A 27,366-nucleotide genomic window follows, 5' to 3' on the forward strand; every position below is an offset into this window, starting at 1 on the left:
AACCAGAGAACCCCTTGGAAACCGTATATAGTTCTAGCAATGTTACCGTAGCTATATAGTAAGGGCATTTGCTACAGTATATTCTACCATTACGGTAAATATTTTTTGATAATACTGTGCCAGCTGCTGTATGTAATTTACAGATATTTAAAGTTTCATACAGGTTTGAACACTGTATTTTGTTGTATGTTAATTCTGATTAACAGAAAATGAAATGTACATGTATATGCACATGCTATTGCCTGTATGGATTATCATGGTGTGCATTACAGTGTAAAAGTCTAAACAATCCAGATATTGACCATATATGTATGTAACAACACTTCAGAGATTTCCTCAAAAGTGTGTGTGTGTCAAACCAAGACAGGAAGGAAGAAATCAGCTGTATATGACGGTGCACCCTCGGTTCCTCATCCTGTGGTATTTAGGACATCTCTGTCCCTCTGGATCACTCACACACTCCTGTTCATCCAAATACAAAGCTTGCTCTCTCCACCACGTGACATACCGCTAGTCTTCTATTTCTCTGATAAAGGTAAAGATTTCCTTTTCTCTTATTCAGTGCTCTTTAAATCCTTCATTGTCACTTCTTGTATGGTCTTGGCATTACATTATTAAGCGTTTCATCCTCTTTCAGCACACTTTATGTTAATTAGATGACAGTTATGCAGGGTGTTTGGGTGTTGTGATGCAAAAAGATGCTTCTTTTCTGAAAGGTCAGCTTTTATGAAACAGCTGTTTTGAATACTATCAGACATTCTGACGTGATATAAAAATCAAATTAAAAAATATTCAACCTTAAGCCTTGTGTACTGTTCGGGGCAATAATAACCCATGCAATCTTTTTCTTTTATTTGCTAAAAAAATGCAACACTGCAATTCTCAACCCAACACTCCCACTGTATCTTATACAAAGTAGTTTTTGCCTAATCATTAAAACATGCATGTGTGTGAGACCTACGAATGCACAGTAAGTGCACATGTTTGTAAAATCTGCGACATTCAGTCTTTATTTTGGACAAAAACTGTGCAGTTCTGGAATGCAGTTAAAGTTTCATGATTTTTCTCGTGCATCCAGGTTCACTGCATCGTAAAGATGTGTTCCATCTGCGGCTTGAAATATCTGCGTGTGGTCATGATTCTTCTGGCAGTAGTCAGCACACTGGCCAATCTGCTCCTGCTTTTCCCTGGACTCACTTATAAATACCTGCTTGAAAATCACGTCACTCCAGAGGCCACATGGTGCGCAGGAATATGGGCTTCGGGATTTGTAGTAAGTGATGTACTAAAGTTGTGGTTTTAAAATAATACATTGTTCACGTTTAAGTTTAACTACAGCTTTTTAAGCTTTTGTGGCAGCTTAAAAGCTACACTACTGCATCTCAGAATAGGAATAGTAGTTTTGTATCCACAGTCCGAGAGCATTTAGCCGTTTCTATTCTTTATAGCATCACATGCTGAGTAGAAATTCATCCATGTGGTAGTTTGTGTTTCTAATGGTTTAAGTGTGTGACCTATTTTTCATGTGGTAGCTCTGTCTTGTCTCTGTTTGGTCATCCCTCTTTTTTAAACCAGACTGTGTGTGTGTGTGTGTGTGTGTTTATTTTTGTCAGGTGCTTGTGGCTGCTCGTGGTTTTGCATCAAATGATACAAAAAAAGGATGCTGTCAGTTCCGAGCTGATGTGAGTTGAGTGCATAAATTTTTTTTTAACATGATTTAATTTGGCTCATTCTTGAATAATTCTTAGACTACACTGGCAAACTGCAGTATAGAAATCAATGGAAATATTGACTGGCTCTATTCGTTGTATAAGCAGGATTCACTCAGTGTGTCATTTCAACACAAATTGCTGACCTGGCAGTTTCATTTTCCCAGATGCTGTGTCGGATTGTCTATTCATGTGTGGCTGTGGTTGTAGCTGGCTTCGGTTTCCAGATCAACTCTATGGGACTAACACAAGGACCACTATGTCTGCACAATGGAACTGAGGGTCTGACTTGGGAAAGACCCCTGAAAACTATGAATGTGGAGTAAGTCTCTATATGTCTCCTTCTATTCTTATATTCTGGAAGTTACACAAAGCTGATGAACCGGTTATTTTTTATACTTTGCGTATTTTATATGATCAATATTTTAAAGGGGAACGTTATTTTCCCACAAGAGGCAATGGTTCATAGTGGACCTTGATGAGGGAATTTTTTTCCCCCATAATGTTTAACTAAAATGGAAGTTTTTCATACTTCCCCTTCTAGAGTTATGACACGCAAGTAGGCCAAGCATGTGAATGTGACATAAGTGTGAGCTGTGTAAGTAAAGCGTTTGTGTGTGTGTGTGTGTGTGTGCGCATATGCATGTGTGTGGATGTGAGCTGTGTAAGTGCTTACATATATGTTTGTGTGATTTTTTTTAGTGCAGAAAATTACTTGTATAAACCAGAGAGATGGGCCTCTGCCTGCGAGGAGCCTCGTGGTGTTGTGGTGTGGAACATTGCTCTCTTCTCTACTATCATGGCTGTCAGTGGACTTCAGGCTCTATTCTGTGTTGTGCAGATCCTCAGTGCTATACGTGGTGTGATATTTGGACCTAGTAAGAAGAAGGTAAAGTTAATTTTGTTATTCTGGGGTATGCAAGTAGAATAGAGCAGCAAAACAATGGCCACATAAAAATGTCAGAAGTTGTATCTGTACTTAGTAATAAAACTTAAAAATAATAGATGTTATGAAACATTATTAAAATTAAATATGTGCCAACCATTCACAGTTCACGGCCATCCCTTGCCACTAGAGGAGCTAGCTGTACTGTCATCAGTACAGTGTCATATCTCTTGTAAATGTTGGCCAGTGATACAGTAGCTGTGGAGAAAGGTTGGAGCTGTAATGACACTCTCCACAAATGGGGCATTAGAATAAAAAAGTTTGAAAAGCTCTGGAGATGAACATTATAGAGATGAACGGTTTAGACTTAATTGCTTGTTGCTGTTGATAGATCATCTAAAACTACAAGGCATTGAGCTCAAAACACATAAATAATTTAGTACTTACATGATGTTAAAAGAATGTTAATAATAATAATAAAAAAAAAAAGTAATTACTGTCAAAACATTAAACAATTTTCCATTTTTTCTTAGGTTGTTCATCCTTGAAGAATACAAAAGACAGATGTAATCCCTAAAACAGAGTGTATGCACCTTCACTTTTCTATGATTTCTATATCTTTCTTTGCTGGATCAGTCCTGTTCCCTCTGCTCTCAAGGTGCAAGGACACAGCACCAGTGGAGAAGAGCTCAGCATTTACATTTCCTAAGTATTTATTTGATATTGACTTTTCTGTTTTCAGTACTTATCACTGTTTCAGTACTTCAGTATCTCCACTTCAGAGTAGAGAAAATACAGTGCCAACTATGCAGGAAAATGAAAGGAATAGAAAGCTTACAACTCTTCACCACAAGCAAACAGAATTTTTTTTATTTTTTTTTTTATTATTGTTTTTACCAACCGAAAATGGTTTAAGCTGAACTTTATGTTTTACCATTACAAAGCACTAGAGGTCACTAACTGCACTCTCATTGTTTTTAGTCAAGACAAGGTTGGAGAAAGCTGAAAAATAAGAAATATTTATCAGTGAAACATTTTGTACAGTTTTTCAACAGGGATCTCATAATTAGCACAGAAAGTAGAAAGCTATGTGTATGTACTGCACATTGTTATAAAACTGTGTGTATGGGCATATGTATTTACATATGATTGTATAATATTTAATTATGTCATGCTTTTCTATTTGTTGTTGATTTTTAATTATTTATATATACATACATATATGTATGATATGAACGTGTATGATATATTAAGATAACGCAGTACTAATTTGTACATTATCCGACACAAGTTGTATTTAATATGAACTAATGTCCTGTGTATGTAACTGTTTTGTGCAGAAATATAAATAAAGATATTTACAGAATAAAATAATGTATTTTGTTCTAATTATATTTGAAGTTATTTTTGTCTTCAATAAAATTCAATTTTATTTGCATACCGCTTTTAACCTGCTTTGTGACATTATCACAAAGCAGCTTTACAGAAATATATAAATTTCACAATATAAATTTTAAATTTACCAATTTATCCCTAATAAGCAAGCCAGAGGTGACGGTGGCAAGGAAAAACTCCCTGAGATGATATGAGGAAGAAACCTTGAGAGGAACCAGACTCAAAAGGGAACCCATCCTCATCTGGGTGACACTCGGTAGTGCAACTATAAATAATGTCCCTTTTGTAGTGGTATACTATATAGTTAAAAAGTGCAATTGTGTAACCGCGAAGTCTATTTTGTTGAAGTTATCAACTGTTCACTGATGGAGACTTGAGTGCAAAACTCGTGGCAATTGTAGTCCTAAAGTTATCACAGCAATTGTAGTCCTAAGCTATCGTGGCAAAACTGTTCGTATCAGCTGATGTCCGTTTCTAAGTGGTACCATCCACAATAATCTCATGTATCTTTATGTCATGTATCTCTCATGTATCTCTCCAATGTGGGGCCATCCTCAGCCCCTATCCTTACATATTTCTAAGAAGGCATTGTAATAGTGTCTAAATTGCTTGAGCAATATAATGAAACTTCATTACTTGAATCTGTAATGAAACTTCATCAACCATAGACTAATGGTACAGAAGAGCTACGCTATATGGCCACAGGTTTGTGGACACCTGACCATCAAACTCATGTGTGGTTCTTCCCCAAACTGTTGCCACAAAATGAGAACCACACAGTTGTATAGAATGACTTTGTATGTTGTAACATTACATTTTCCCTTCACTGGAACTAAGGGGCCCAAAAATGTTTCAGCATTACAGTGCCCCTGTGCACAAAGCGAGCTCCATGAAGACAAGGTTTGCCAAAGTCGGAGTGGAAGAACTCAAGTGGCCTGCACAGAGCCCTGACCCCAACCTCACTGAACACCTTTAGGGACTCTTGCTGAAAGTCTTCCCAGAAGAGTGAAGGTTATTATAACAGCAAAGGAAGGACTAAATCTGATATGGTACGTTCAGAAAGCACATATGGGTGTGATGGTCAGGTGTCCACAACCTTTTGTCCTTTTGGCCATATAGTGTATCTCCCCATAATTAATATTTTTCTTATCTTGTTTGTGGCTTTTTTATTTCAAGCAATTTAAAATGTACAGGTCACCAAAGCTCATTACAATTTATAAATGAATGTACACAGGACAGACACAGATATACGAGATGCCACCTCACAAACTGTAAATAAACAATAGCTACAATAACTGTCAATAAAAATAGCTTTCATTTTCTCAGGCCTTTGGTTGCTCTGTAGTCAGCTGGACACCTAGCAGGAGAATTAATTTTAAACATACAGTCGTTATAGCACTAAAGCTTTGGAGTTGATAAAGCATTATTTCTAACTCCCACAAGTCACTCTGCCATGATATCACAATCCAAAGCCTTGTTGTTGACACGCTATTGCTTTTGAAAGTTGGTTATTTGAAAAAGGTGAATCCCCGAGGACTTTATTGTCAGGATGCAGTTCATAAATTTAGTCTGTTTGATGTGTCTTCCTTACATCCTCCTTTGTTTGAGTTTGTTTTACTCGTGTTTTCCCCAAGGATGTCTTTGTCATATAGTTCCTCTATGTCCTCTGTCTTTCCTGACCATACGCACGCATGCACACACACATTTGTCACTTGTGTACTTATAAGGACCTTCCACTGACATTATATTATGCTAATTAATTCTAAAAGAAAATTTTTGGCTTATTTTTTTTAAGTTTTTTTTTTCATTGAAATAAAAGCTGCAAAAAAAACCAATTCTCCTCTTGGGGGCCAGCCAGATGTCCCCACAAGGGCACACACATGCAAGCGCAAACACACATGCACACGCGCACACATAAGCGCGCAAGTGCACACACAGTGGTAGACATATTTCTCTTAAAATCACATATGAGGTAGATTTCTTTCTTTTTTTTACTGTATATAGTAGATACTTTAGTACAAATAAAAGTTATTTACTCATACATTATCTTCTTTCTTATATATACACTCACAAGCCACTTTAACAGGAACATCTGTACATCTGCTCATTCATGCAGTTATCTAATCAGTGAATCATGTGACAGAAGATCAAGAGCTTCACATCAAACATCAGAATAGGAAAAATGTGATCTCAGTGAGTTCGAGTCTTAAATTGTCCAGTATCAGTGATCCTGTGGCCACTGTAGCCTCAGATTAATGTTCATTGCTGACAGGAGTGAAACCCATCTGCCTCAAAGTTCAGCGTGTCGTGCGTTCTGAGATGCTTTTCTGCTCATTACAGTTGTAAAGAGTGGTTATTTGAGTTACTGTTGATGTTCTGTCAGCTCAAACCAGCCTAGCCATTTTCCTCTGACCTCTCTCATCAACAAGTCGTATCCACCTACTGAACTGCCACTCGATGTATGTTTTTTGTTTTTCCACACCATTCTGCGTAAACTCTAGAGACTACTGTGTGTGAAGATCCCAAGATAAGCAGTTTGTGAAAGATAAGCAGTTTCTGAAATGATTTTATGCATTGCACTGCTGCTACGTGACAACTGCATAATGAATTTTAATATTCCTATTAAAGTGGCCAATAAGGGTATCTTTCATATTTGCATTAAAAAAATTGCTGTTAGGGCTATTTAGGTTGTTGTTAGGTTCAGGTTAATCTTATCTTTCTTCGGAACTAGAGAGATCTTAATCTTGATAATGAGTAATACTGGAACATGTTGAGAAAGAACGTCATGAAAGGAAATGACACTTGCTCTTAAAACCATAGACTTGATGTATTTTCACTGAATGTCCCTCCACGTTGGTTGCTGCAGTGAGATTTTGAATCATGGTATTGACCCTTAACTCTCATCTGCTCAGTTCAACTATAAGTCACTTTGGATAAAAGCACCTGCCAGCTGAATAAATACAAATGTGAAATGTTTCTTGCAACTTGATATTTGAGTATGCATGATCATCCTCCTTCATTTTAAATGAGGCCTATTTAAGCACTGTCCAAAATGTGTTTAGGCAATAATGTAAATCACTGTTGCTAGATCATTGATACAACTCAAAAAATAATCAGCTGATTTTCCCTGTCAAAATGAAAGAGAAACAGGGTGATTTAGTGCAACAGAATGAAAATGATAGAGATTTTGTAGATTCAGAGACAGGAAGAGCTTAGGGTCATCAAAGTCATGGGAAACAGACAGAGTTGATGTCTAGATATGTTTTGAAGTGAGACGGAATGTAGCCAAGAATACTATAAGGAGTGATCATGCACATATTTTCAACAGCATCATATGAAGAGGTGCAAATGTGCTGAAGCCTGGAAACCAGACTGGTATCAATGATATCGAAAAGCTTCATACATTACTTTCTTTGCTCCCTCATTGTTTGACTGAGAGTCATAAACACCAGCAAGAACAACCGCAAGCCTGTCTGGATTACAGCAGAGGGTTAATAATAAAAAAGAACCCAGGCTGCCATGAACGCACTTCTATCTCAATATAGAGCCATGTGGCCTAGTAGACATGGGGAAAACATAAAGTATGAAACTCCTTATAGACAGCAACCCAAGCTAAGGAGCGAATTGAGGTCCCTGGAGTTGTGAGGCACCAACATTGTGCCATATACAGTGATATTTTTTTTATTTAAAATTGTTATTTTATAGCAGCATAATATGTACTGCAGACCTTGCCTGAAAATGCACTGTTGCGTGCTCCTTCTGTTGCTATCAGTAACAACTAGCAAACTGAGGAAGTCAGGAAGTTTGGCTGTGATGTTTTTACCACAAGCTCATCATAGTCTGCAAAATGTTGCAAGTCATCAACAACCTTACCAATACAAAAATTAACATCTCCAAATACTAACAGTACTGTTTGGTTTGGATATACTGCCCAAAATCTTATCAAGTTGGCTCTGTTGCTGTTTTTGAGAAATAAAAAAAAAAAAAGTGCCAGACACAGCTGTTTGCTGCTAGTTGCTAAACAGCTACCTGCATCTGCTACTATGTCTTGTGGTTTTTGTGTTTTTCTTCTGCTATAAGCAGAAGTTCAAGTCTCAGCTTACATGTAAGAAGCAAAATCATTCACCTGGAACTTGGCTGGAATACATAGCCATGTGACTTTGTTATTAGGATGGGACACTTGGCTCTTTAAAAGACAGGAAGTACCACAACATCATAGACTTTTATAACTGCAACTAATACACAGTTTCCAAAGAAACAAGTTGTTTTAGACAAAGCTATGAGCTTTTGTATTGTTTCACTGGAAACGTTTTTGCGATGATATGATGCATTATTCATTCATTTATCTCCAGTAACATCTGTGTGTTGTGATGTAATTGGTGCTGCAGAAAAAGCAACAATTCACTATTTATAGCCTCAGCTACAATCAAAATGATCTCCTGACTCCTGACAAATCAGTAATGAGGAAGACGTTTATCCAGCATTTGAACACATAGCAATTTGAATCACTACTTGCATTTATCAACGAACAGTTATTAATACTAGAAGCCATACAGGGTGGTATGCATGGCTTCAAGAGTTTGCAAATGTTGAGAAATTAATAATAATAATTAAATGTGTCTCTATTTCTATGTTTTATAAACTGTATTCTTAAATTCAGAAGAATGAGGGTCATTCAATCCATGGCCAGATAAAAAAAAGTTGATAATACCAATGTGCTTACTCTTTTTTTGGTCTACCATCAGCTGAGGTATTACAGGAAGGAAACAGAATGACAGAGATGACACGACTTTTCATTCTTCTTTTTCCCCTAATGAACGTCCCCCCACAAACTCCCACTGAGCTCTGCAGGGAATGGCTCTGATAAAGAGAGACAGAACAGGAACGTGTGTGGGAAAAGATTCAAAACTGAGCAAAGATGGAGCACGCAGCTGCCATGAAAGAAAAAGACCAGAAAAAGACTGGAGCATGTTTGTGTTTTCTTTTGGACTGAAAAGCTCACACCAGGGATTATAGAAGAGGAAACAGAAGTAAAACAGCGAGCTCAGAGGACTGTTCCTGTATGTGTGTCATTACTTGTGGAAGCAATATCATGCTCATAGTGTTGTTTATAACCAGAGTCCACCCACAAAGAGGCAAAAAATTATCTGCCATTCGATTACCTCCTGCTTCATACATCTTTCTTACAGAGGCGTGCCCACAGAGACAATCTTGATCTCAGTACAGTTTGCTTGTTTGCTGCTCTCAAGGTTAGTATTATTTTATAACTACTGAACTTTTACAATTTTCAAAATTTACATTTTATAATAATTTGATGAGCTCACTAAGTGTTGGTCTTGTATGGGGGCAATATTGTGTTGTGATAAGGGGGCAAATATTGTTTGAGGTGATGATACAAAATAACACATTGCTATATTTTTCAAAGCACTGAGTAACTTTTCTTACAAAACCATTAGATTAGAGCCACAAAACACTACTTATTAGGTAGCGCTTATAAATATTAATTCAGATGAAGAATATTAAGGCTTATTTATTAACTGGTGCTTAAAGCATATTTGTATGACATAGATATGTTCTTATGGGTTCACATTTGGTTACACACAGAGCTAGAAACAGCACAATGTTCCATGTAGCTCTATTTGAATATAGTTTGGTTGTGTTTGTGTAACAACATAAACCTCAACTAAACCCTGTCCAAATGACTTAACCTCTCTCTTATGTTTATGTTTCCTCACCTGTCAGCAGCTTCCATCCAGAAGGAGCTTGGTGACAAATTTCCACATTAACTGGCTTATGTAGTATTATGTAAACAGATTTTAAGAAACAAAAGTGCTAAGATCATAATGTGATTGCAGACATAGTCCTTTCTATTACACACACACAAAACCTTTTAAACTGTCTCCTTACAGAACTTGTGCATAATTTTTTCATTCACCGTATAGTGTTACTAAGGAGAAACTGTTTCTATCACTGCATAATTGCTCCTGACAGTGTAACATTAACAAGACTAGCTAAAACTATGCTAAATATTGAGAAATCAATGAATCAAAACTCTCAGTGCCATGAGTGTGCAGTGTGAGAGTGCTTACAGAAATAGCTTTCATGATGAATTTCATTTCAAGCTATGCTTCATGTGAATGTGACAAGTTTCTTTAAATAAACAGGTACAAGGCTTGTGGTGTTTTTCAGGTATGAACTACAGCAATACCACTCAGCCCCCTAGCTGTGGAGGCCTTCCACGTGGAAACAGCACAGACTTCAGCAGTGTATTCACACGTGAGGTGCTCCCAGTGCTCTATGGTCTGATCTGCGTTGCTGGACTGATTTTAAATGGCTTGGCAGCATGGATCTTCTTCCAAGTACCCAACACCTCAGGCCTGGTGGTATACCTGAAGAACATGGTGGTGGCCGACCTTCTCATGCTGTTCTCCTTCCCTTGGCGCGTGGCCAATGACCTAGGATTGGGTGGATGGTACCTGAGACTGGTGGTGTGCCGCTACACAGCCGTGCTGTTCTACTTAGGCATGTATACAGGTATCATCTTCATGAGCCTCATCAGCCTGGAACGCTATGTCAAGATCGTGCACGCGTCCTCGAGCTCACCTCGGACTTGCTCTTTACGGGCCTCCACGTTTCTGCAGCAGGTAACTGTAGCCAAATGTCTGGTGTTTCTGTCCTGGGCCATGATGCTACTCTGCATGCTCCCCAACACACTGCTGACCAACAAGCCAGCTGCAGAGGGCTGCTCCTGCATGGACCTGAAAAGTGAGCTTGGACGCCGCTGGCATGACATCTCTGTCCACTCTGTTGTGGCCATCTTCTGGGTGACACTTGTGTTCATGTCTTTCTGCTACTCTTCCATAGCCTGGCAGGTGTATCGTTCCTACCGAAGAGTAAGGCGGGGCAGCAGCATCGCAAGCCGCAAGTCTAATCAAAGTATTTTCAGCTTGTTGGCTGTGTTTTTTCTCTGTTTTGTGCCATATCATGTTTGCCGAGTGCCCTACACACTGAGCCAGAGGTTCAACACCAGTCTTAGCACTCAAACCCAATTCCAACTCTTCCAGGCCAAAGAGGTCACACTGCTCATGGCTTCATTTAATGTGTGTCTAGACCCCCTGGTCTACTTCCTAATGTGTAGGACATTTCGAGAGTTGCTGCTGCACAAGCTGTCTACTGCAGAGGCTATAAATGGGATGCCCTCTGTTACCAACAGACTAAGCACCAGTAATTTGTAGAGAAGAAATGGAAACAGTAAGAGGAAGTGATATTTGGTGATGGAAACCAAGGTGGCTGCAGTGGGTCAGTCACACATTGCTAGATCAAAAACAAAATGAGCACATGAGCAGTGCTGTGTGTTCCAGTTTCTGTCTCATTTTGCAAAGCCACTGGGACTGAAATTAGAAGCCAAGACCAAATCATTTAATCACTAAAAAGTCACAATAGTCACCGAAATGACTTAAAAAAAATCTCGTGTCTTTTTTGTGTACATCTGTACAACGTTGTAATACAAGCTTTGGTTTTGCATGATTAATATAAAATCTAAATTCTTCTTAAAGCTGTAATGAAATGTCTAATGAATGAAAACTGTTCTTGCCATTGTACTTTTGGATTTGTAAAAACTATATTTATATATTAAACAATTTCATAAATAAAAGTGAGTGTGTATGTTACATAATTTGTAAGGGTTTGCATTCTTCATAAAGCCTCAGACTAACTACCCATTCGATCTTTCAGGGTAATGTACTGTATTTCTGTGTAGAGTGTTGCTGAATGGTAAGGTGGCGCAGCGGGTAGCATTACTGCCTCACAGCAAGGCTCGATCCTGAGCTCAGGTTACTGTGTGTGGGGAGTTTCCTCTGTGTTCTCCAGTTTTCTCCCACCTCCTAAAAACATGCCAGTAGGTGGACTGACTAAGATAAATTGCCCCTAGGTGTGAATGATTGTGTGAATGTGTATGTGAATGTGTGTACGTGAATCATAATTTCCTCGAGGATTCCATGTGGTCGTATTTTGAAAGGATCTCTATGGCGATTCTTATACTGTTTATACACATTTTTAAGTTTTTTTAAAAATTAAATAGCAGGTAACTGACATAATCTGTTATATGTTTTATAATGTGTCTGTAGTCTATTAGGATTTCCCAGAGTAATCGCTGCGTTAGACTGCACACACATCACTATTTAGAGCATCCCTGTGGGTGCATGAATCTTACAATATTAAAAGGAAGTCAGTACATAGTGTCAATGTTCAAGCAGACTATTAATTTACAAACTTCCTGAAATATCTAGTACTAACAAACTGGGCTTTAACAAAACTTAAATATAGGAACCCTTTAAACCTTTTTTACCTGATTTACATGACCTGTGCTCAGTCTCTGACTTACAGAATTAAGGCAAAATGGGCTGGGTCAGTTCATGACAATAATTCTCAGGGAGGTTACACTATGTCACCGCATCGCGCTTGGTGTGAATGCTGACCACATTACTATATATGGGTTTGTTTTAAACATATCTTCTTAAAATGTTTCTGTCCATTCTGCATTGTAGTCAATTTAATGAGCTACTTGGAGACAGAGGGTATGCCTGCAAAAAAGTACTTGAAGACTCCATATTCAAGTACTTGAAGACTCCATATCCAGAGCCACTGCCACTCAAGGTCAATTTAAAGGGGTCATACAAAACTTGGATCAGGATAAAAATTGGGATTCTAATTTCCACTTTGATTGTTTAAGACTGTTAAGTGTAGACCCAGCCAAGGCATGTGACATAACACATTGCTGCACAGTATAGCCATGATTAGGAAGGAGAGACCTCCTTATTTGGTGGACCCTGTGAACATGGACCAATCAGAAGGCAGAGCAATGAGACAGGAAATTGCAGAACAATTCTTTGTTATTTAATGAATTTACAGTATGTTACCACACAAACACCACACATTAAACAGTGGACACGTTCTTCATTTCACCAATTATTTTTTTAATTTCATTTGTCTTTTCTGAAAAGGAAAAGATAAAAGGCTACATTAAGACATTAAGATTATTTGAGAAGTACATTAAAGCACATTTCAACATGGTAGTACTATAGCCTTTTCAATACTCCAGCTGTTCAATTTACAGTTTGATTTACCAAATTTCCAGGAGTTTATACTCCACGTGTAGTTCCACACTGGTGGGAGATGTTAAAGTCTTAATAATTCAGATTTTTTTAAATACTTATGTATCTCTGAGGTCACCCTGATATGCCTATAGGTGGAGATCCTGGGTTGGGAGGAAGGCTGTTACTGTATACCCTGTGGTTTAAGTAGGCAAAACAATATTTCTAGTAGACAGAATTGAACACATAACACATTTTTTTGTAGGCCACTGTGGCAAATTAATATGAAAGTAGTGAGGTTACCCCAAAGGCTTCTCAGAGCACACAGAGATAAATGTAATCCTTGGCCCCACCAGTTTGGAGAATCTGTATTATTTACAAAATTGGCTACAATCATTGGATTGAATACTCACTTGTGCCAGTACGCAATAGTCACCTCATGTATAGTGCTGCAAGGCTCTAACAGTCTTATTGAACAAAGAGAAAAACAGTTTATAATATTTAACACATCTATTTAAATAAAATTTTATTTTAGTCCACTTTTTCTCAACTTCTCGGGAGTCAGAAGAAATACACTATATGGCCAAAGTTTGTGGTCAACTGACCATCACATCCATATGTGGTTTTTCTGTTGCCAGAAAAGTTGCCAGAAAAGTTGGAAACACACAACTGTATAGAATGCACAGAGCCCTGACCTCAACCCCACCAAACACTTTTAGGATGAACTGACATGCTGACTGGGCACTAGACCTCCTCTCCTGACATCAGTGTCTGACCTCACTAATGATCTTGTGCCTGAATGGACAAATCGCCACAGCCATGCTCCAGAATCTAGTGGATATCCTTCCCAGAAGAGTGGAGGTTATTATAACAGTAAAGGGAGAATTAAATCTGGAATGGGATGTTAAAAAAGCACATATGGGTGTGATGGTCAGGTGTCTACAAGCATTTGGCCATAATAGTATATTTCAGTGGTCTAGCCCTCCATTACAGGGCCAATTCTTCAGCCAGTACAATTTGGAGGTGGAGGACCACCACCAGATTCCCCTCCCCCTTTCCCATATTAGGTGTAAAAATATCACCAGAGCAATTTGTCATAGGCAAAGCAATCATGCAAAAAAAAAAAAGTATGGCCATCAGTTTTTTTAGACAAGTATCGCCTACTTACCACTTTGTATAATATTGGATATTTGGTCTAGACAGCCTAATGCCATTGGGATTGCAGCTGAAATTAGCAATAACAATTTACTGCTAATTATTTCATTTACAATTACTTTACAAGTGTCGTGTGAATTGACATAAAATTGTCTGTTACAAATTATGCATTTACGCGGTAAGCTATTTTTTGAGCTATTTGAGCCAATGGGAGATCCGCCCTTTTTAAAGTGAACGCGTGCAGGACTTGCTGAGGAAAGCCTGACTCAATGTGTTGTTAACCCACATTGTGATACTTCAGTTAATCCAGCTTGTGAATATTTGGTTAAGTGAAGATGGCTACCAAACTGAAACTTCAAGTTTGTTGAGCTTGCTTCAGAATGAAATGGTTTCTGTGTCAGTGTTGTTGAATTTGTGAACATGTTCCACAAGGGGGCAACACATGGACACATAATACACAGACATCACACCTCATATGTCTCTTTGGGGCTCTCAGTCATTATTGCTGTGATAGGACGGATCACTGGCGGAGATGAAGCGGCCTACAGGAGGGAGGTGGCCAGTCTTGTGACATGGTGTGAGGACAACAACCTCACCCTCAACACGGACAAGACAAAGGAGATGATAGTGGACATGAAGAAAGAGAGGAGAACTCACCAGCCACTGTTTATCTGAGAGCTTGAAGTGGAGAGGGTGAGCAGCTTTAAATATTTGGGGGTCCACATCAGCGAGGACCTCACCTGGACACTCAACACCACCCAGCTGGTTAAGAAAGTACAACAGCGGCTGCACTTCCTAAGGAGGCTGAGGAAGTTTGGCATGTCACCTAAGATCCTCAACAACTTCTACAGCTGTGTTGTTGAAAGCGTCTTGACCAGCTGCATCACTGTGTGGTATGGCAGCACTACAGTGAGGGATCGCAAACGTCTGCAGAGAGTGGTGAAGACTGCTGAGAAGATCATCAGGACTCCACTGCCCTCTCTGCAGACTATTTACCACTGCAGAGTCCACAGGAGAGCTGCCTCCATCCTTAAGGACCCAACCCACCCACAATACGGACTGTTCACACTCCTACCCTCAGGACGGAGGTACAGGAGTGTGAAATGCAAGACTTCCAGACTAAGGAACTCCTTCTTCCCCTCAGCCATTAGACTTTTAAATGGGTAGCCAGTGGACACAGACTAGTCTCACATATCTCATAGAATAGGTGGACTGAACTGCTACAGCTCAATTTGCACATTTGTAAATGTTACTGCTGCTATTATTATTGTGTAGTTGCACTCAATTTGCTACAGGCTACTGTACTATTGTTTTGTACATAAGTCAATATTGCACACAGAGATATACTACATATTACTGCTACATGTGAACACATTACTGTTACTACATTTACTGTAATATTGTTTTGCACAAGTCGCTTTGAATGTTGAATGCAAGTTAGGGTATCCCTGCTCTAACACATCCGCTTCAACTTTAATTAGCTGATTAGATTAGTTGGATTATTAGGACAGTGGGTATTCCAGGATCAGAATCGGGCACCTGTGGTCTACAGGAAACACAAAAAACATACTTTGCATTTAGGGTGGTATTCAGTGCCAGAATAATGTGTTTTCTAATTAGCATAAATATGTACCTAGATGTATCCTATTAAACCATCTGTCATTACAACCAAGAAGAATAAAGTTTTCAGGAAACCATGCAAAACATTGGGGGCTGGGGCAGGTCTACAGTGTTATCTCTCGTCACTCATCATGTGTGACGGATGATAACAACACCCCTGCACCTCGTCACAACCCCATCCGTCTCACAGACAATGGCACTTCTTTGCATTGAAACAAAGTTTCTTTCCTTGTTTGAGCTCACAGAAGGAAGTAGGTGCAAATAAAAAACAGAGATAGCAGCACTGCTGTGCTATTCATGACGGAAGATGACTGTGCAAGGGTGAGTCTCACTTGTCATGTTATGCTGTACATTATTAAAACATCACATATTTAACCACAGAGCAACCTCTTAAATTCCAAATATGTTGCTGTTTTGTAGTACGTCTCAGATATATGGTTTTGTCAAACTTAATATACACACAGAAAATAGACGATATGAACAAATAAAATCCCATAAAATACAGCAAAATGTCTTTGTAAATGATTACTTAAATTACATATATCTGCTATAGATGATTCATACATTAAACAAATATCACACAGCAACTGTGATATAAATAAAACAATATTAACCATTTTTACATTTTTAATCTAAAATTAAAATCTAAAAGAAAAAGCTAAGCCTAAATAAAGGGGGGAAAAGAAATAAAAACAGCATTGTTATTTTTTATATAAATGTAAGTATAAAACAAATCCAAAATAAAATCACACTTGTTTCTTTAAAATTAAATGTTAAATGTTACAAGATGTTGATAAATAAAAGCTCATAATTTTACTTACACAATCTTGGTATTAGAGAATACAATACTTCTTGAATTGGCTTTCAATATTAATTTCTTGGAAAAAATGAGAATACAATTATCAGCAAATCTGCAAATTTAAATCAAATAGTATAATTCTTTGATGCTCTAAATATTTATCTGCTTTATGTTAAGCTATTGGTATTAAGTAAATTCCACATTTTACTTGTCCAAAGGTCAAAGGCATCAGTCCATTGAAAAAGGTCAATAAATGACTGATTTAGTGATATACTTAATTTATTATTACATTTAATAAAATGTTACAGTTGGCACTGAAGAATTTATAATGTGTGCATGAGAAAGACAGAAAAAGAAAAAGAGAAGATGCTGAAAGGAAACCATCATTCTATTGAGAGTTACATTTCAGATATGAAACATTTTCACTTCCCTAATGGCCCTAACAGCATGTTCGTCTAGCCTACTCAATTTAATTGGGGTCTCTCTCTTTCTCACTCATGCATGCACGCACACGCACGCGCGTGCGCACACACATGCACACGCGCACACGTACACGCGCACACACATGCACACGCGCACACCCTCCTCTCCTTTTATCTGTTCACCTGAATTTCCATGGGGCATCAGATAATGCCAGGTGACCATTTGAAATGCTAATGTTCAACAAAAATCATACAATTAAACAATAGCTAGCTGGAGTCCTGCTTCCTCACTTTATATAACATTAATGTGATGAGATCAATGCAAAAAATGACATCTTAGCAAGTGAAAATATCTTGAATATAGTCAAATTTATCTAGTATTTTCTATCTTAAGATAAAAATATAAGCTTCTTTCTAGAAATATATGCTAAAATTGGCAAAATTATCTAGCCAATAAAATAAGAAAATGTAAATTAGTAAATTAGTAGTTTAATAAGCTTATATTTGGTTTGTTGTAATCTTATGACAGGAAATACTTGTTAATTTGACTATATTTAAGATATTTTCACTGCTAAGATGTCATTTATTTGTAGCGTATCGTGTACAAGCTGTGTCAGGTTATGGTTCGATGGTTATTTTTGCAGCTACCTAACTGCATGTCAGCCAAGTCAAATTCATCTCTCTATGTGGGAATAAATTTTGATGCAGTGATATCAGTGTTAGCCCTTGAATTGACTCCAAGGGCTATCGATTCAGTATTCACACTGAATAAGCTTATTGGACATATTCCCAAAAAACTTATATCAGACAATGTAACTGGGGAAACTGATGCCACAGAATTGTTGAAAGATGTCTCCTTTATTGTTTCTGTACCAGTCAGAATGCTTACATTTTTTTTTTGATAACACTTGTAACCAGTGCACACGTACTTCGTTAGGCCACTCTGCTGGGAAAGCTGCACATTTGAGCTATATGCTGAAAGCATTCTTAGCGTCCTCTCAGAACACATTCATTTTTATTTGGCAAAATAATTTGTTAGTCTTGTTCGTATGTTATTTTTACTAGTCCGATCAAATTTTCACGTTCACAAGTGGACAAACATTTTATATAATAGCATACGATTTAAGGAATACAATATTGTCTTTGGTTAATGCTCATGTAAGGGAGGTGTTAGAGAGCAGTTTGTTTTAATATCATTTTTCATCTCTTTTATGCAGTTTTAAAATGACAGTGACAGCCAACAGTCTGACCACTGCTTTGAATCACAGCACAGCATCAAATCCAGCACTGGAAGCTTGTGGCCTGTTAGAGGTGCCAGCCCATCCTTTTTTCATTTTTTCCTACTCAATAGTCTGCATTGTTAGTTTGGCATTGAACGCCATCACCATGCGAGTGTATTACTGCACCGCTCTACGATTTCAGTCCAGTGTCACCATCTACCTAAAGAACCTGGCTGCAGCTGACTTCTTCCTCTGCCTTGTTCTGCCCTTGCGCATTGCCAACTATGCTAGCAAATCAACAACGATGCGACAAATTTACTGCAATTTTGGTGCTGCGGGCTTCTATCTCAATATGTATGCCAGCATTCTCTTCATGGATTACATCGCTGCAAACAGGTACCTATACTGGAAAAGTCTTGTGCAAAAAAACTATGTGGTTTCAGATGGCATGTAGATAATAGGTCATGCTAATTTAATCCACATGTAGGACAATACGACCCCATTCACTGAAATTTGACTTTATTGGGGGTAATGCTTCTACAGTACTATAAAAAAAAATTTAAAAAACAGCACAAAGTAACCACTATCTTCCTTTCTTTAGATATCTAAAGATTGCTCAGCCGTTAGAGACTCATGCTCTGCAGACAGCCCGTGCGGCACGCTGTATCTCCATTATGACATGGACTTCCTTATCTGCAATGGCTTTTATTTACACTGTCGTGTTTCTGAGCACATCCTGGGGGGCTGGTCCAAATCCGCACGCAATCGGCTGTGAGTCCTTACACAGCCATCAGGTCAGCACGGTCTACAAGATCATCCACTGCTTTTCTGCACTTGTCTTCATCTTTGTGCTGGTGTCCCTGATCCTGTTCTATTGGGGCACGGTGCGGACGCTTCGACACCCCCCCGTGCAGACCCAAAGGTGCCACCGTAAACTGAGCAGGTCTAAACGCAACATGCTAGTGCTTGTGGTGGTGTTCTGTGTGTGCTTTGTGCCTTACCACATAGTGAGGCTCCCTTATGCCTTCCTAAAGCCCCTGTTACAGGGATGTGGTACTACAGCCAAGTCGTTTTACATTATAAAGGAGATCACAGTTTTGCTTTCAGTGCTCAATGCTTGCATGGATCCACTGATATATTTTGTCTTTTGCAAGGGATTCCGGGAACAAATAGGCATCAGAAAAGTCCAAGCATTCACTAGTCTAAGGTTGAGCACAGTCCGAAGAGATAAAGGGAAACAAAGCAACACAGACACAGGGGATTCACATGTTATGGTGAGATGTGAAAGTGTCAATCGACTGAATAATATCCAACTGTGTCAGATAGAACTGCAACCTACTGTCATAAATGAAAAATAACAATGATATTCAGCAGTGAATACAGAGATAGGTCACCAAAAATATAATACCTTTATAATACTCAGTAATGCCTTTACTGACTGTGAATGTTAAATGTTTTTTATAATTACTTTTTATATAACAGACTGATGTATCATAGACAGTGATATTACAGTGTATCAAGATGTGATTGAAGTGTATACTTTCAGCTTTAATTCAAGGGGTTTTATTGTATTAACACATAATACATATTGTATTAACTATTCAGGAATTACAGCCATTTTTTTTACAGTCTTCCATTTTCACAGGCTCAAATTTAATTGGACAATTACCTGATAATCAGTTTCATGGTGAGGTGTGGCCTGGTTCCTCATTATTTCATGACAACTTAAGGAAATAAAAGGTTTGGAGTTGATTCCTAGTGTTTAATTGGCATTTAGTAGCTGTTAAATAGTTAAAAAAAAAATTTTAGTTAAACCTGGATTAAAGCTGCATGTCTACACTTCAGTCACATCTTGATTGCTTCATTTCAAATCCATTGTGGCGGTGTAAATTATGAGGAGGCAAAATTATGAAAATTGTGTCATTGTCCAAATACTTATGAACCCGATTGCATATAAACCATGATCATTATGTTTATTTATTGTCATATTAAAAATGTGAATGTATAATATACAGTATTTATGCAATTAATGTTGCTCCGTTTCCTGTTTAGAACTTTTTAGAAAACTGACTCATGAAATGTAAAAAATGTAAAAAAATAAAAAAAATTTAAAAATGACTTACTTGCTTACAGTCACTTTACTGCACAAGAAATGAATAATTCTATTAATGTACTGTAAGATTCAGAGTCATAGTGGAAACAAGCCAATAGCTGTGGTGCTTTCCCCAGGCGGATCTGACACAACTTCCCCAATTTCAGTTTTATCAAAGCTTCATCTCCTGAGCAGTTTGGGCTTCTGCCAAACGGACCAAGCTTTTAACCTCACTTACATAAAGAACAGAGTGACACAATGATTTGCTTTTGTTCATGACGCCCTGTGGCACGAAGACTACATGTCGAGTTCGTGTGCTTAAACTTGTGACGAGTATGTTGTGGTTTTTCTTCAGAGAATTGGAAAGTTTGGGTTTCCGAGACGTCACTTCACCACACAGTTTGGCTAACGCCCTCTTTTGCGTCGTAGAACGTAATTGGTGTTAGATTCAAAGAAATGAGGCCACACCATAGTAGGCAGTAGAATTACTGAAGAAATTATAAAGGAAGTGGTTGTTAGCAGAGACAACATGCTGCCAGAGACGAAGAGCAGCTGAACATGTGGTGAGTCTCTTTCTACAGTGTGTTTTCCTACTTGAGGTCTTTCAATTTGATGCAAGTATTACTTCACTTTTTAAAAACTAGGACTATACCCAGGTTGTTTTAAAGTTAGACTAAAATAAGAGTGTCTCAAATGAACAGAATCCTACTTGGACTTCATAATTTTGTCATATAGGCATTTATGTGTGTTTTACATTTAAAAAACATAACATTTAAAAAAAATTCTGTCAAACAGTGGTCAAATGTAATTGTAAATGTACAATGATCATATAAACGACTTTATTAAAATTACCACCGATGTGGAGGTAAAAGTGGAACTGGGGATACCACATGACACTGTATTAGCTAATTGTTTTTGTACAGTATCTTTTGTTCATAACTTGCAGTAGGAACCAAACTGTGATCTTTAAAATTCTTATTACAGAGAGTATTTTACTTTGTGGTTGCTTGTGTTTATGTGCCTTAATTACTCTGGTTGGCTAAACAATTTTCTGTGTCTATCACTTTTTTAAGCCAGATCTTGAATGTAAGCATATATGTGTATATATATGTATGCCAAATATGAGTAATTAAATGTTGGGGGATACATAAATTACACAGTATACTGTATCTCTCTGTGAATAATACTGTTACTTCTTGTCAACTACACTGACTTAATACAAATATGCAAATTTTTCTACTATTATGGGATTTCTTTGTATAGAACTGTATATAGGATTTAAACCTTCTTTACTTCCTACTTCTCCTTTTTTGTATTTACCCAATCTTCCTGCATTTAATACTACAAATGGCTAGAGTATACATTTAAAAATGCAATTAAAAAGTTACTGTTTTGACTCGGTATTCTAGTTGATTGTATTTGAAATGAAACAATTGACTAAAATTAATTTAATCAACCAGACATAGCCAAAATAGTATGTGCATAAAAATGAATGGTTTGGTATGTTGTTAAAAACATAATTCTGTAAGTTGCTCTGGATAAGGGAATCTGACAAAAGCCATAAATGTAAATATAAAAAGCAAGTTAATCAGGTCAGATACACTATATCCACAATGTTGGCATTGTGCCAAAAATCATCATAAAGAAAATGGTTTACAACAAAATGCAAACCACTGACTAGCGTAAATTTACAGAAACGCAAGGATCCATTTTCATATAAAATTCTGGGGCAATATCTGATGGCTAGATACCATTCCAAGAGAGTCTTGAAGTGAGAAGGAAATAAGAAAATTGTAAAGAAAATCACTCAATGTTCAGTTGGATTTACTGAATTCTAGCTACAGATGAGTAACAAAGAAAAAACAGTGTCTTAGAAAACACTTGACACTTATCAAGTCTCTGGAACTGTACTAAAGATATAAACACCATTCTTCTAAAAGATATTCCCTCAGTTGGAGTTTTGATGATGGTGCTTCATGCTGATCCAACATCTCCTGTAGGTGTTCAGTTGGGTTAGGATCTGGTGACTGTGAAGGCCATAGTGTATAGATTTAGGATATGATTTGATCATTTTCATATTCATCAAACCACTCAGTGAGCCCTCATGTCCTGTAGATGGGCACATTATCATCCTGAAAGAGACCATCTGGATAGACTCATCTGGATAGAAATGTTTCATTGTAGCATGAAGCTGATCATTCAGAATAACTCTGTACTGATTTTCAGTGACTCTTCCCTCTAAGGGGACAGGTAAACCCAACCCATACTGGCAAAATGCCTCCTACAGCATAACAAAGGCACTGTTTTTTCCTTTAATCTGCACCCTTCTTTAGATTAATCTTTTCAGCACAATATTGAAAAATAACATTTGCAGTGGTATTAAATGTGTGAAATCTTTGTCTCTGCAGGCTTCCATCAAGCTGCAAGACAGTTTTTCACCACTTCCTTCCTTAAGTCTGGATCACGTTTGCTCAGATTCAGTTGTCTGACTACTTCTAGGGGTCCAACAAGCTTACAACAAAGAAAGACTCCGTTCAACACCTTATCAAGGTCCCTTGTAATGACATCAACTCATCCAACACACTGGATAAATTGTGATACACTCTAAGTTACTTCTACACCACCTTTTTCCAAAAATGGAGTCTACAGCAGGTCCCATTACAGAGGGCGAGACTTGTGTGGTAAACGACAAGATGGTGCCATTTGCCACATTCTACATCATCATCTTCCTGATCGGCATGGCTGGCAGCCTGGTGGCACTCTGGGCATTTATACACAGTAGAAACTCCAAGAAATGCATGAATGTCTACCTGATCAACCTTCTGACCTCTGACTTCTTGCTGACATTGGCACTGCCAGTCAAGATCGCTAAAGACTTTGGTGTGGAATCCCAGAGACTAACAATTTTCCACTGTCAAGTCAGTTCACCACTCATCTACATCAACATGTATGCCTCTATCATATTTCTGGCTTTTGTCAGTGTACAACGTTACTTCCAGATCACCCAGAGCTCCAAGCTGTTCCGTCTACAGGAGGTGGGCTTTGCCCTGGTGATGTCAGCTGTAGTCTGGCTTCTGGTGCTCTTCATCAATGTCCCCAACATGGCCATCCCAATCAAGGACAAGATTTCTAACAGCACTTTAATAACATGTAAAGATATTAAGCAGGATGTTGGCAAGCACTGGCATACACTCTCTGTTTTTCTGGGCATGGCAATTTTCATGAATGCCTCTGTGGCTGTGCTCATGTCCAACGGCCTGGTGCTGAAACAGTTTTGGGGCAAACGTGGAGGAGACCCTGAGGAGCAGGCCAGTGCGCACCATGCCACTCTCAATATCGCAATGGTGACAGTGGCTTATGTCGTGTGCTTTGTGCCATATCATGCTGTTCGAATGCCTTATACATTTACACAGAATGAGATAATCACTGACTGCGGCGTTAGGAAGCACTTATTCTTAGCCAAAGAGTCGACTTTGCTTCTGGCCATCCTAAACCTGTGCTTTGACCCAGTACTCTACTTTTTTTTCTGCCCCTCATTCAGACATCAGATCACACAGGTTTTTACTAAAAAGAGAAACGTAGACAGAAACCCAGAATCTGACCCAGATCAAAAGTTACAACTGCAGCCAGTTTCATAAGCAGGCAGAATAGGTGTCAGACAAAATAATTAAAAAACAGAGTGCGAAACAGGATGCCATCTCCTAACATTGTACTAGGCACTCAGGGTGTCAGGGTCTATAAAACCAAACCATTTCAATATAGACATTCCAGATACACAGTACTGTGCAAAAGTCTTAGGCACATGCAAACAAATGCTGCAGAGCAAAGATGCCTCCAAAAATAATGAAATTAAATGTTTCTACATTAGCAAAATACTATAAAGAGCAGTAAACAGTAATAAATGAAACAAAGTCAATATTTGGTGTGACGATCCTTCACTTTAAAAAAAAATAGTAGTCTCAGGAATAATGTGTGCAGTTCTATAAGGAAATTAGCTGTAGGTTTTACTGAGCATCTTGCAGAAGCAGCCACAGTTCTTCTGGAGACTTTGACTGTCACACTTGCTTCTTATTTTTGTAGCAAAAGCCAGCAGCCTTCATCGTGTTTTTTTGTCCGAAAAGTGGTCTCTTAGGTAATATGTTGCTGTAACATTTAATTTCGTGCTGGAAAACAAATGTTTGCATCTAAAATGTTTTTGTACTGAATCAATAATGTAGAAGTCATAAAATACAAATCTATAACATAGTTTGTACTAAAAAAACAGTAGGGTGCCTAAGACTTTTGCACAGTACTGTATAACCAACAAGGGAAATATTAGTCACAAATCTCTACCAGATGAGTAACTAAGTATGTAAATTATTAACATAATATTAAAACTATATGAGGTACAATTTAAAGCTAAGCTGCCTACAAAGTATTTAAGACCAAAAATGAATCAGGATTGTTTTTTCTTTTCTGAAAAATCTCAAACAGAGAAAAATCTTGAACCCCCTAGCTTTGCACTATGAACACATCCTGTTCACTAACTCTACATATTAACATTTCTGTTAATATATCAAAACATATACAGGATTTGCATTTTAATTTGCACAAATGGAATTAGTTGCTCATATTATATAGAATTAAATAATCCTGAGATTTCAAGTGGAGGAAATAACAGTCATTATTTTACTGTATTTAGACATTAGAGGATGTTTAACAGTTTAATGTCAGGTAGAAAATTCTTTATAGTTTTCTAAATGCCAGCAAACTGCAGGAATTTAGCCAATGTGCAGACAGACCATCAAAGTGTTGTGCCTTTATGTAAGAAACATTATGCAATTCCTGTTTTGCTGATTATTTGTATTTGGAATAACCTTTGTCAAACACTGAAAGCTTTTTCATAACTGTTAACATAACTGTTGGTGGGGTTTACCCCATTAGTATTCAGCTTCTCATGAGACCAAGTGATACTCAGTAAATATTTACTGTTTAGGCTGGCTAATGTTTTTTAACCAATTACCAAAAGTTTTATAAAATATAAGCACTGAATAGATCACAAAGGGAAAAACCCTGATATGACTCAAGAGTACCTCACACTGGTTTCTCTGACATTTATTATGTTTTCACTTTTACATTTAAAAACTGCACCTGATTTGTAAATCTTGTATATTTATCTTAGCTGTCTTTTCTTCTCTTCATGTTTATAGTTAATCATCTAATATTTTCCAGTAAAAAGTACCACAGAAGAGAGAAAAGAGACAGTGACCGATTCAGAGACCTGTCTCTGAATCATATCTTGACTCATACCTTAGATGGTTGACAAATGTTAACACCTACTGGTTATTTCTCATCACTCCGTGTCTAGACATGCTCAGTTGGTCAAAAAGGGTTATTTTAACTATAACATGGGTTTTCCCATTTCATATGCTGGAGTCTTTTTCATGTTTACACATTAGGTAGGGAATGATATTCAGAAAGTTAAAAAAAAGTTATAGTAAGTCACTGTCAGTAACAAGCCTTGTAAAATTAAATCATTTCTGTTAACTTTATAATAATGCTAATGAAATAAAAACATTAGTATTGTGTTTGGACCAATTGAAACATAAGACCAAAAGATTTGTCTTAAACAGACTGATGCATTCTGATTATTTTGTGGTAGTCTGATGTGGGCGAGCACTTTCGTTCATCTCCGATTGAAGATGTTATTTTAACTAATAAAAGTCTTGTACTGACCATCTAATGAAGTTAGCAATTTATTGATCAGCACAAACATAGTGCTTTCATTCCGACCACTTTATAACCCTGACAACACAACACGGATGCCCTTTTTATCAACTGCTTTCACCAGCCCTTATGTTTATTTTGCATGTAAATGTTATGAATCAACAGCTTTGTAGTTTGAAATGATCATGAAAGAACACTTCCTTTTTTCAGTTTCTTTTTCTAAATGTCAGCGGGAAAATGCAAAAATACTTGCATGAAATCGTTAGTGTGGTTTTATGTACTGAAAATATTTATTCATTCTATTCATGTCTACTCGTGATCCTGTTCCAACCTCTCTGTATGCAAATTATCTATAAATACAAGACTGAGCAAATCTTTTGCCATCAGAGAGACGAGAAGTTAGCTGATGTAAACTGAAAGACATGAACGCACAAGCCCATCTGTTCTTTTGGGTTTATTTAAACATAAACTAGTTTAAAAAAGAAAGAAAGAAGAATCTGTACAAATGTTAACATTTTACAATTTTAAAAATTAATTACAAAATTTCAACCTCAAATTGTCTTCTTTCAGTCAGCTTGTAAATAAAAAAAAAAATCAACATTAAAATTTAATCTTTTTTTTTTTTTTTTTTTTTTTTAATAAAAATGATATCTCAGAAAAGTGTATTGTGATCTAATTTATAACAATATTAATATGGTATCATCATTATGCCCAGCCCTAGGCTATAAGAGCATATCATTTTCAAATATGTAAACACAGGGCATGCAAAATACTGCACAGGTCTGTGTTTCATGTTATTAAACCAGTTTACCAGGGGAAGAGGGTTGGGTGTGCTCAGCGAATTGGGATTGTGCATTAGCCTCTGGTATTTTTAGAACCAAAATATCAAAATATCAGTATCAATAGCAATTTATTATTCAATGCACATTTAAAATGTTTCGGTATAGCCTAACATGATTATTCATTGGGAAATGGGCTATTGTAGACAAAAGCTGCAAAATAACATCAACTTATGACAAACACATCTGCCTTTTGCTGCACAGTCTGAAAACTGTTCTCTGTCAACTTCAAATTGACAATGGATAAAAACTGATTACAAATTTATTTAACTGATTATCTTTTGTATTTTGTAATTTTAAATATCTCAGATGAAAATTTAATGTTTGTCCTCTAGAAACAATACAAATATACAGCACATTTGGTTATGAAAAATTGCCAAGAAAAGTTAAGTGAATTGAACCTATTCAGTTTCTAAGACAAAACGGTATGA

General features: G+C 37.4%; 3 protein-coding genes across 4 annotated transcripts; all 3 read left to right on the forward strand.

Moving 5' to 3' along the window:
* Positions 1-435: 435 nt before the first annotated feature.
* LOC113539171 (transmembrane 4 L6 family member 1) lies at positions 436-3,943 on the forward strand. Its single transcript, XM_026934752.3, has 6 exons — positions 436-535; positions 1,079-1,273; positions 1,614-1,682; positions 1,877-2,031; positions 2,412-2,598; positions 3,129-3,943. Exons 2-6 carry the CDS (start codon positions 1,097-1,099, stop codon positions 3,141-3,143), a joined length of 603 nt encoding a protein of 200 aa, XP_026790553.1. The 5' UTR covers positions 436-535; positions 1,079-1,096; the 3' UTR covers positions 3,144-3,943.
* Positions 3,944-8,618: 4,675 nt separating this feature from the next.
* On the forward strand, positions 8,619-11,604 carry LOC113539170 (P2Y purinoceptor 14). The gene is made up of 2 exons (XM_026934751.3): positions 8,619-9,239; positions 10,180-11,604. The coding sequence occupies exon 2, from the start codon at positions 10,182-10,184 to the stop codon at positions 11,223-11,225; it is 1,044 nt and encodes a 347-aa protein (XP_026790552.3). The 5' UTR covers positions 8,619-9,239; positions 10,180-10,181; the 3' UTR covers positions 11,226-11,604.
* A 2,189-nt stretch (positions 11,605-13,793) lies between these two features.
* On the forward strand, positions 13,794-26,104 carry gpr171 (G protein-coupled receptor 171). Of its 2 annotated transcripts, XR_008303678.1 has the most exons (4): positions 13,794-16,178; positions 18,296-18,694; positions 18,900-20,953; positions 22,799-23,026. XR_008303678.1 is itself a non-coding variant. In XM_053239894.1 (2 exons), exon 2 carries the CDS (start codon positions 23,027-23,029, stop codon positions 24,026-24,028), a length of 1,002 nt encoding a protein of 333 aa, XP_053095869.1. In that variant the 5' UTR covers positions 19,652-20,953; positions 22,799-23,026; the 3' UTR covers positions 24,029-26,104. The 2 variants fall into 2 exon arrangements, 1 of the variants encoding a protein (XP_053095869.1); XM_053239894.1 differs by lacking the exons at positions 13,794-16,178; positions 18,296-18,694 and having other exon boundaries at positions 19,652-20,953; positions 22,799-26,104.
* The last annotated feature ends 1,262 nt before the right edge of the window (positions 26,105-27,366 follow it).

This window comes from Pangasianodon hypophthalmus, chromosome 14, assembly GCF_027358585.1.
Source record: "Pangasianodon hypophthalmus isolate fPanHyp1 chromosome 14, fPanHyp1.pri, whole genome shotgun sequence".
NCBI classification, from domain to species: Eukaryota; Metazoa; Chordata; class Actinopteri; order Siluriformes; family Pangasiidae; genus Pangasianodon; species Pangasianodon hypophthalmus.

What these genes read in the sequence shown, in the direction of transcription:
- LOC113539170 (XM_026934751.3), top strand. Translation starts at nt 10,182, where the DNA reads ATGAACTACAGCAATACCACTCAGCCCCCTAGCTGTGGAGGCCTTCCA.
- LOC113539171 (XM_026934752.3), top strand. Translation starts at nt 1,097, where the DNA reads ATGTGTTCCATCTGCGGCTTGAAATATCTGCGTGTGGTCATGATTCTT. An exon ending in GCTGTCAGTTCCGAGCTGAT is followed by an intron (nt 1,683 to 1,876) that starts GTGAGTTGAGTG and finishes TCATTTTCCCAG; the next exon opens with ATGCTGTGTCGGATTGTCTA. An exon ending in CTGAAAACTATGAATGTGGA is followed by an intron (nt 2,032 to 2,411) that starts GTAAGTCTCTAT and finishes GATTTTTTTTAG; the next exon opens with TGCAGAAAATTACTTGTATA.
- gpr171 (XM_053239894.1), top strand. Translation starts at nt 23,027, where the DNA reads ATGGAGTCTACAGCAGGTCCCATTACAGAGGGCGAGACTTGTGTGGTA.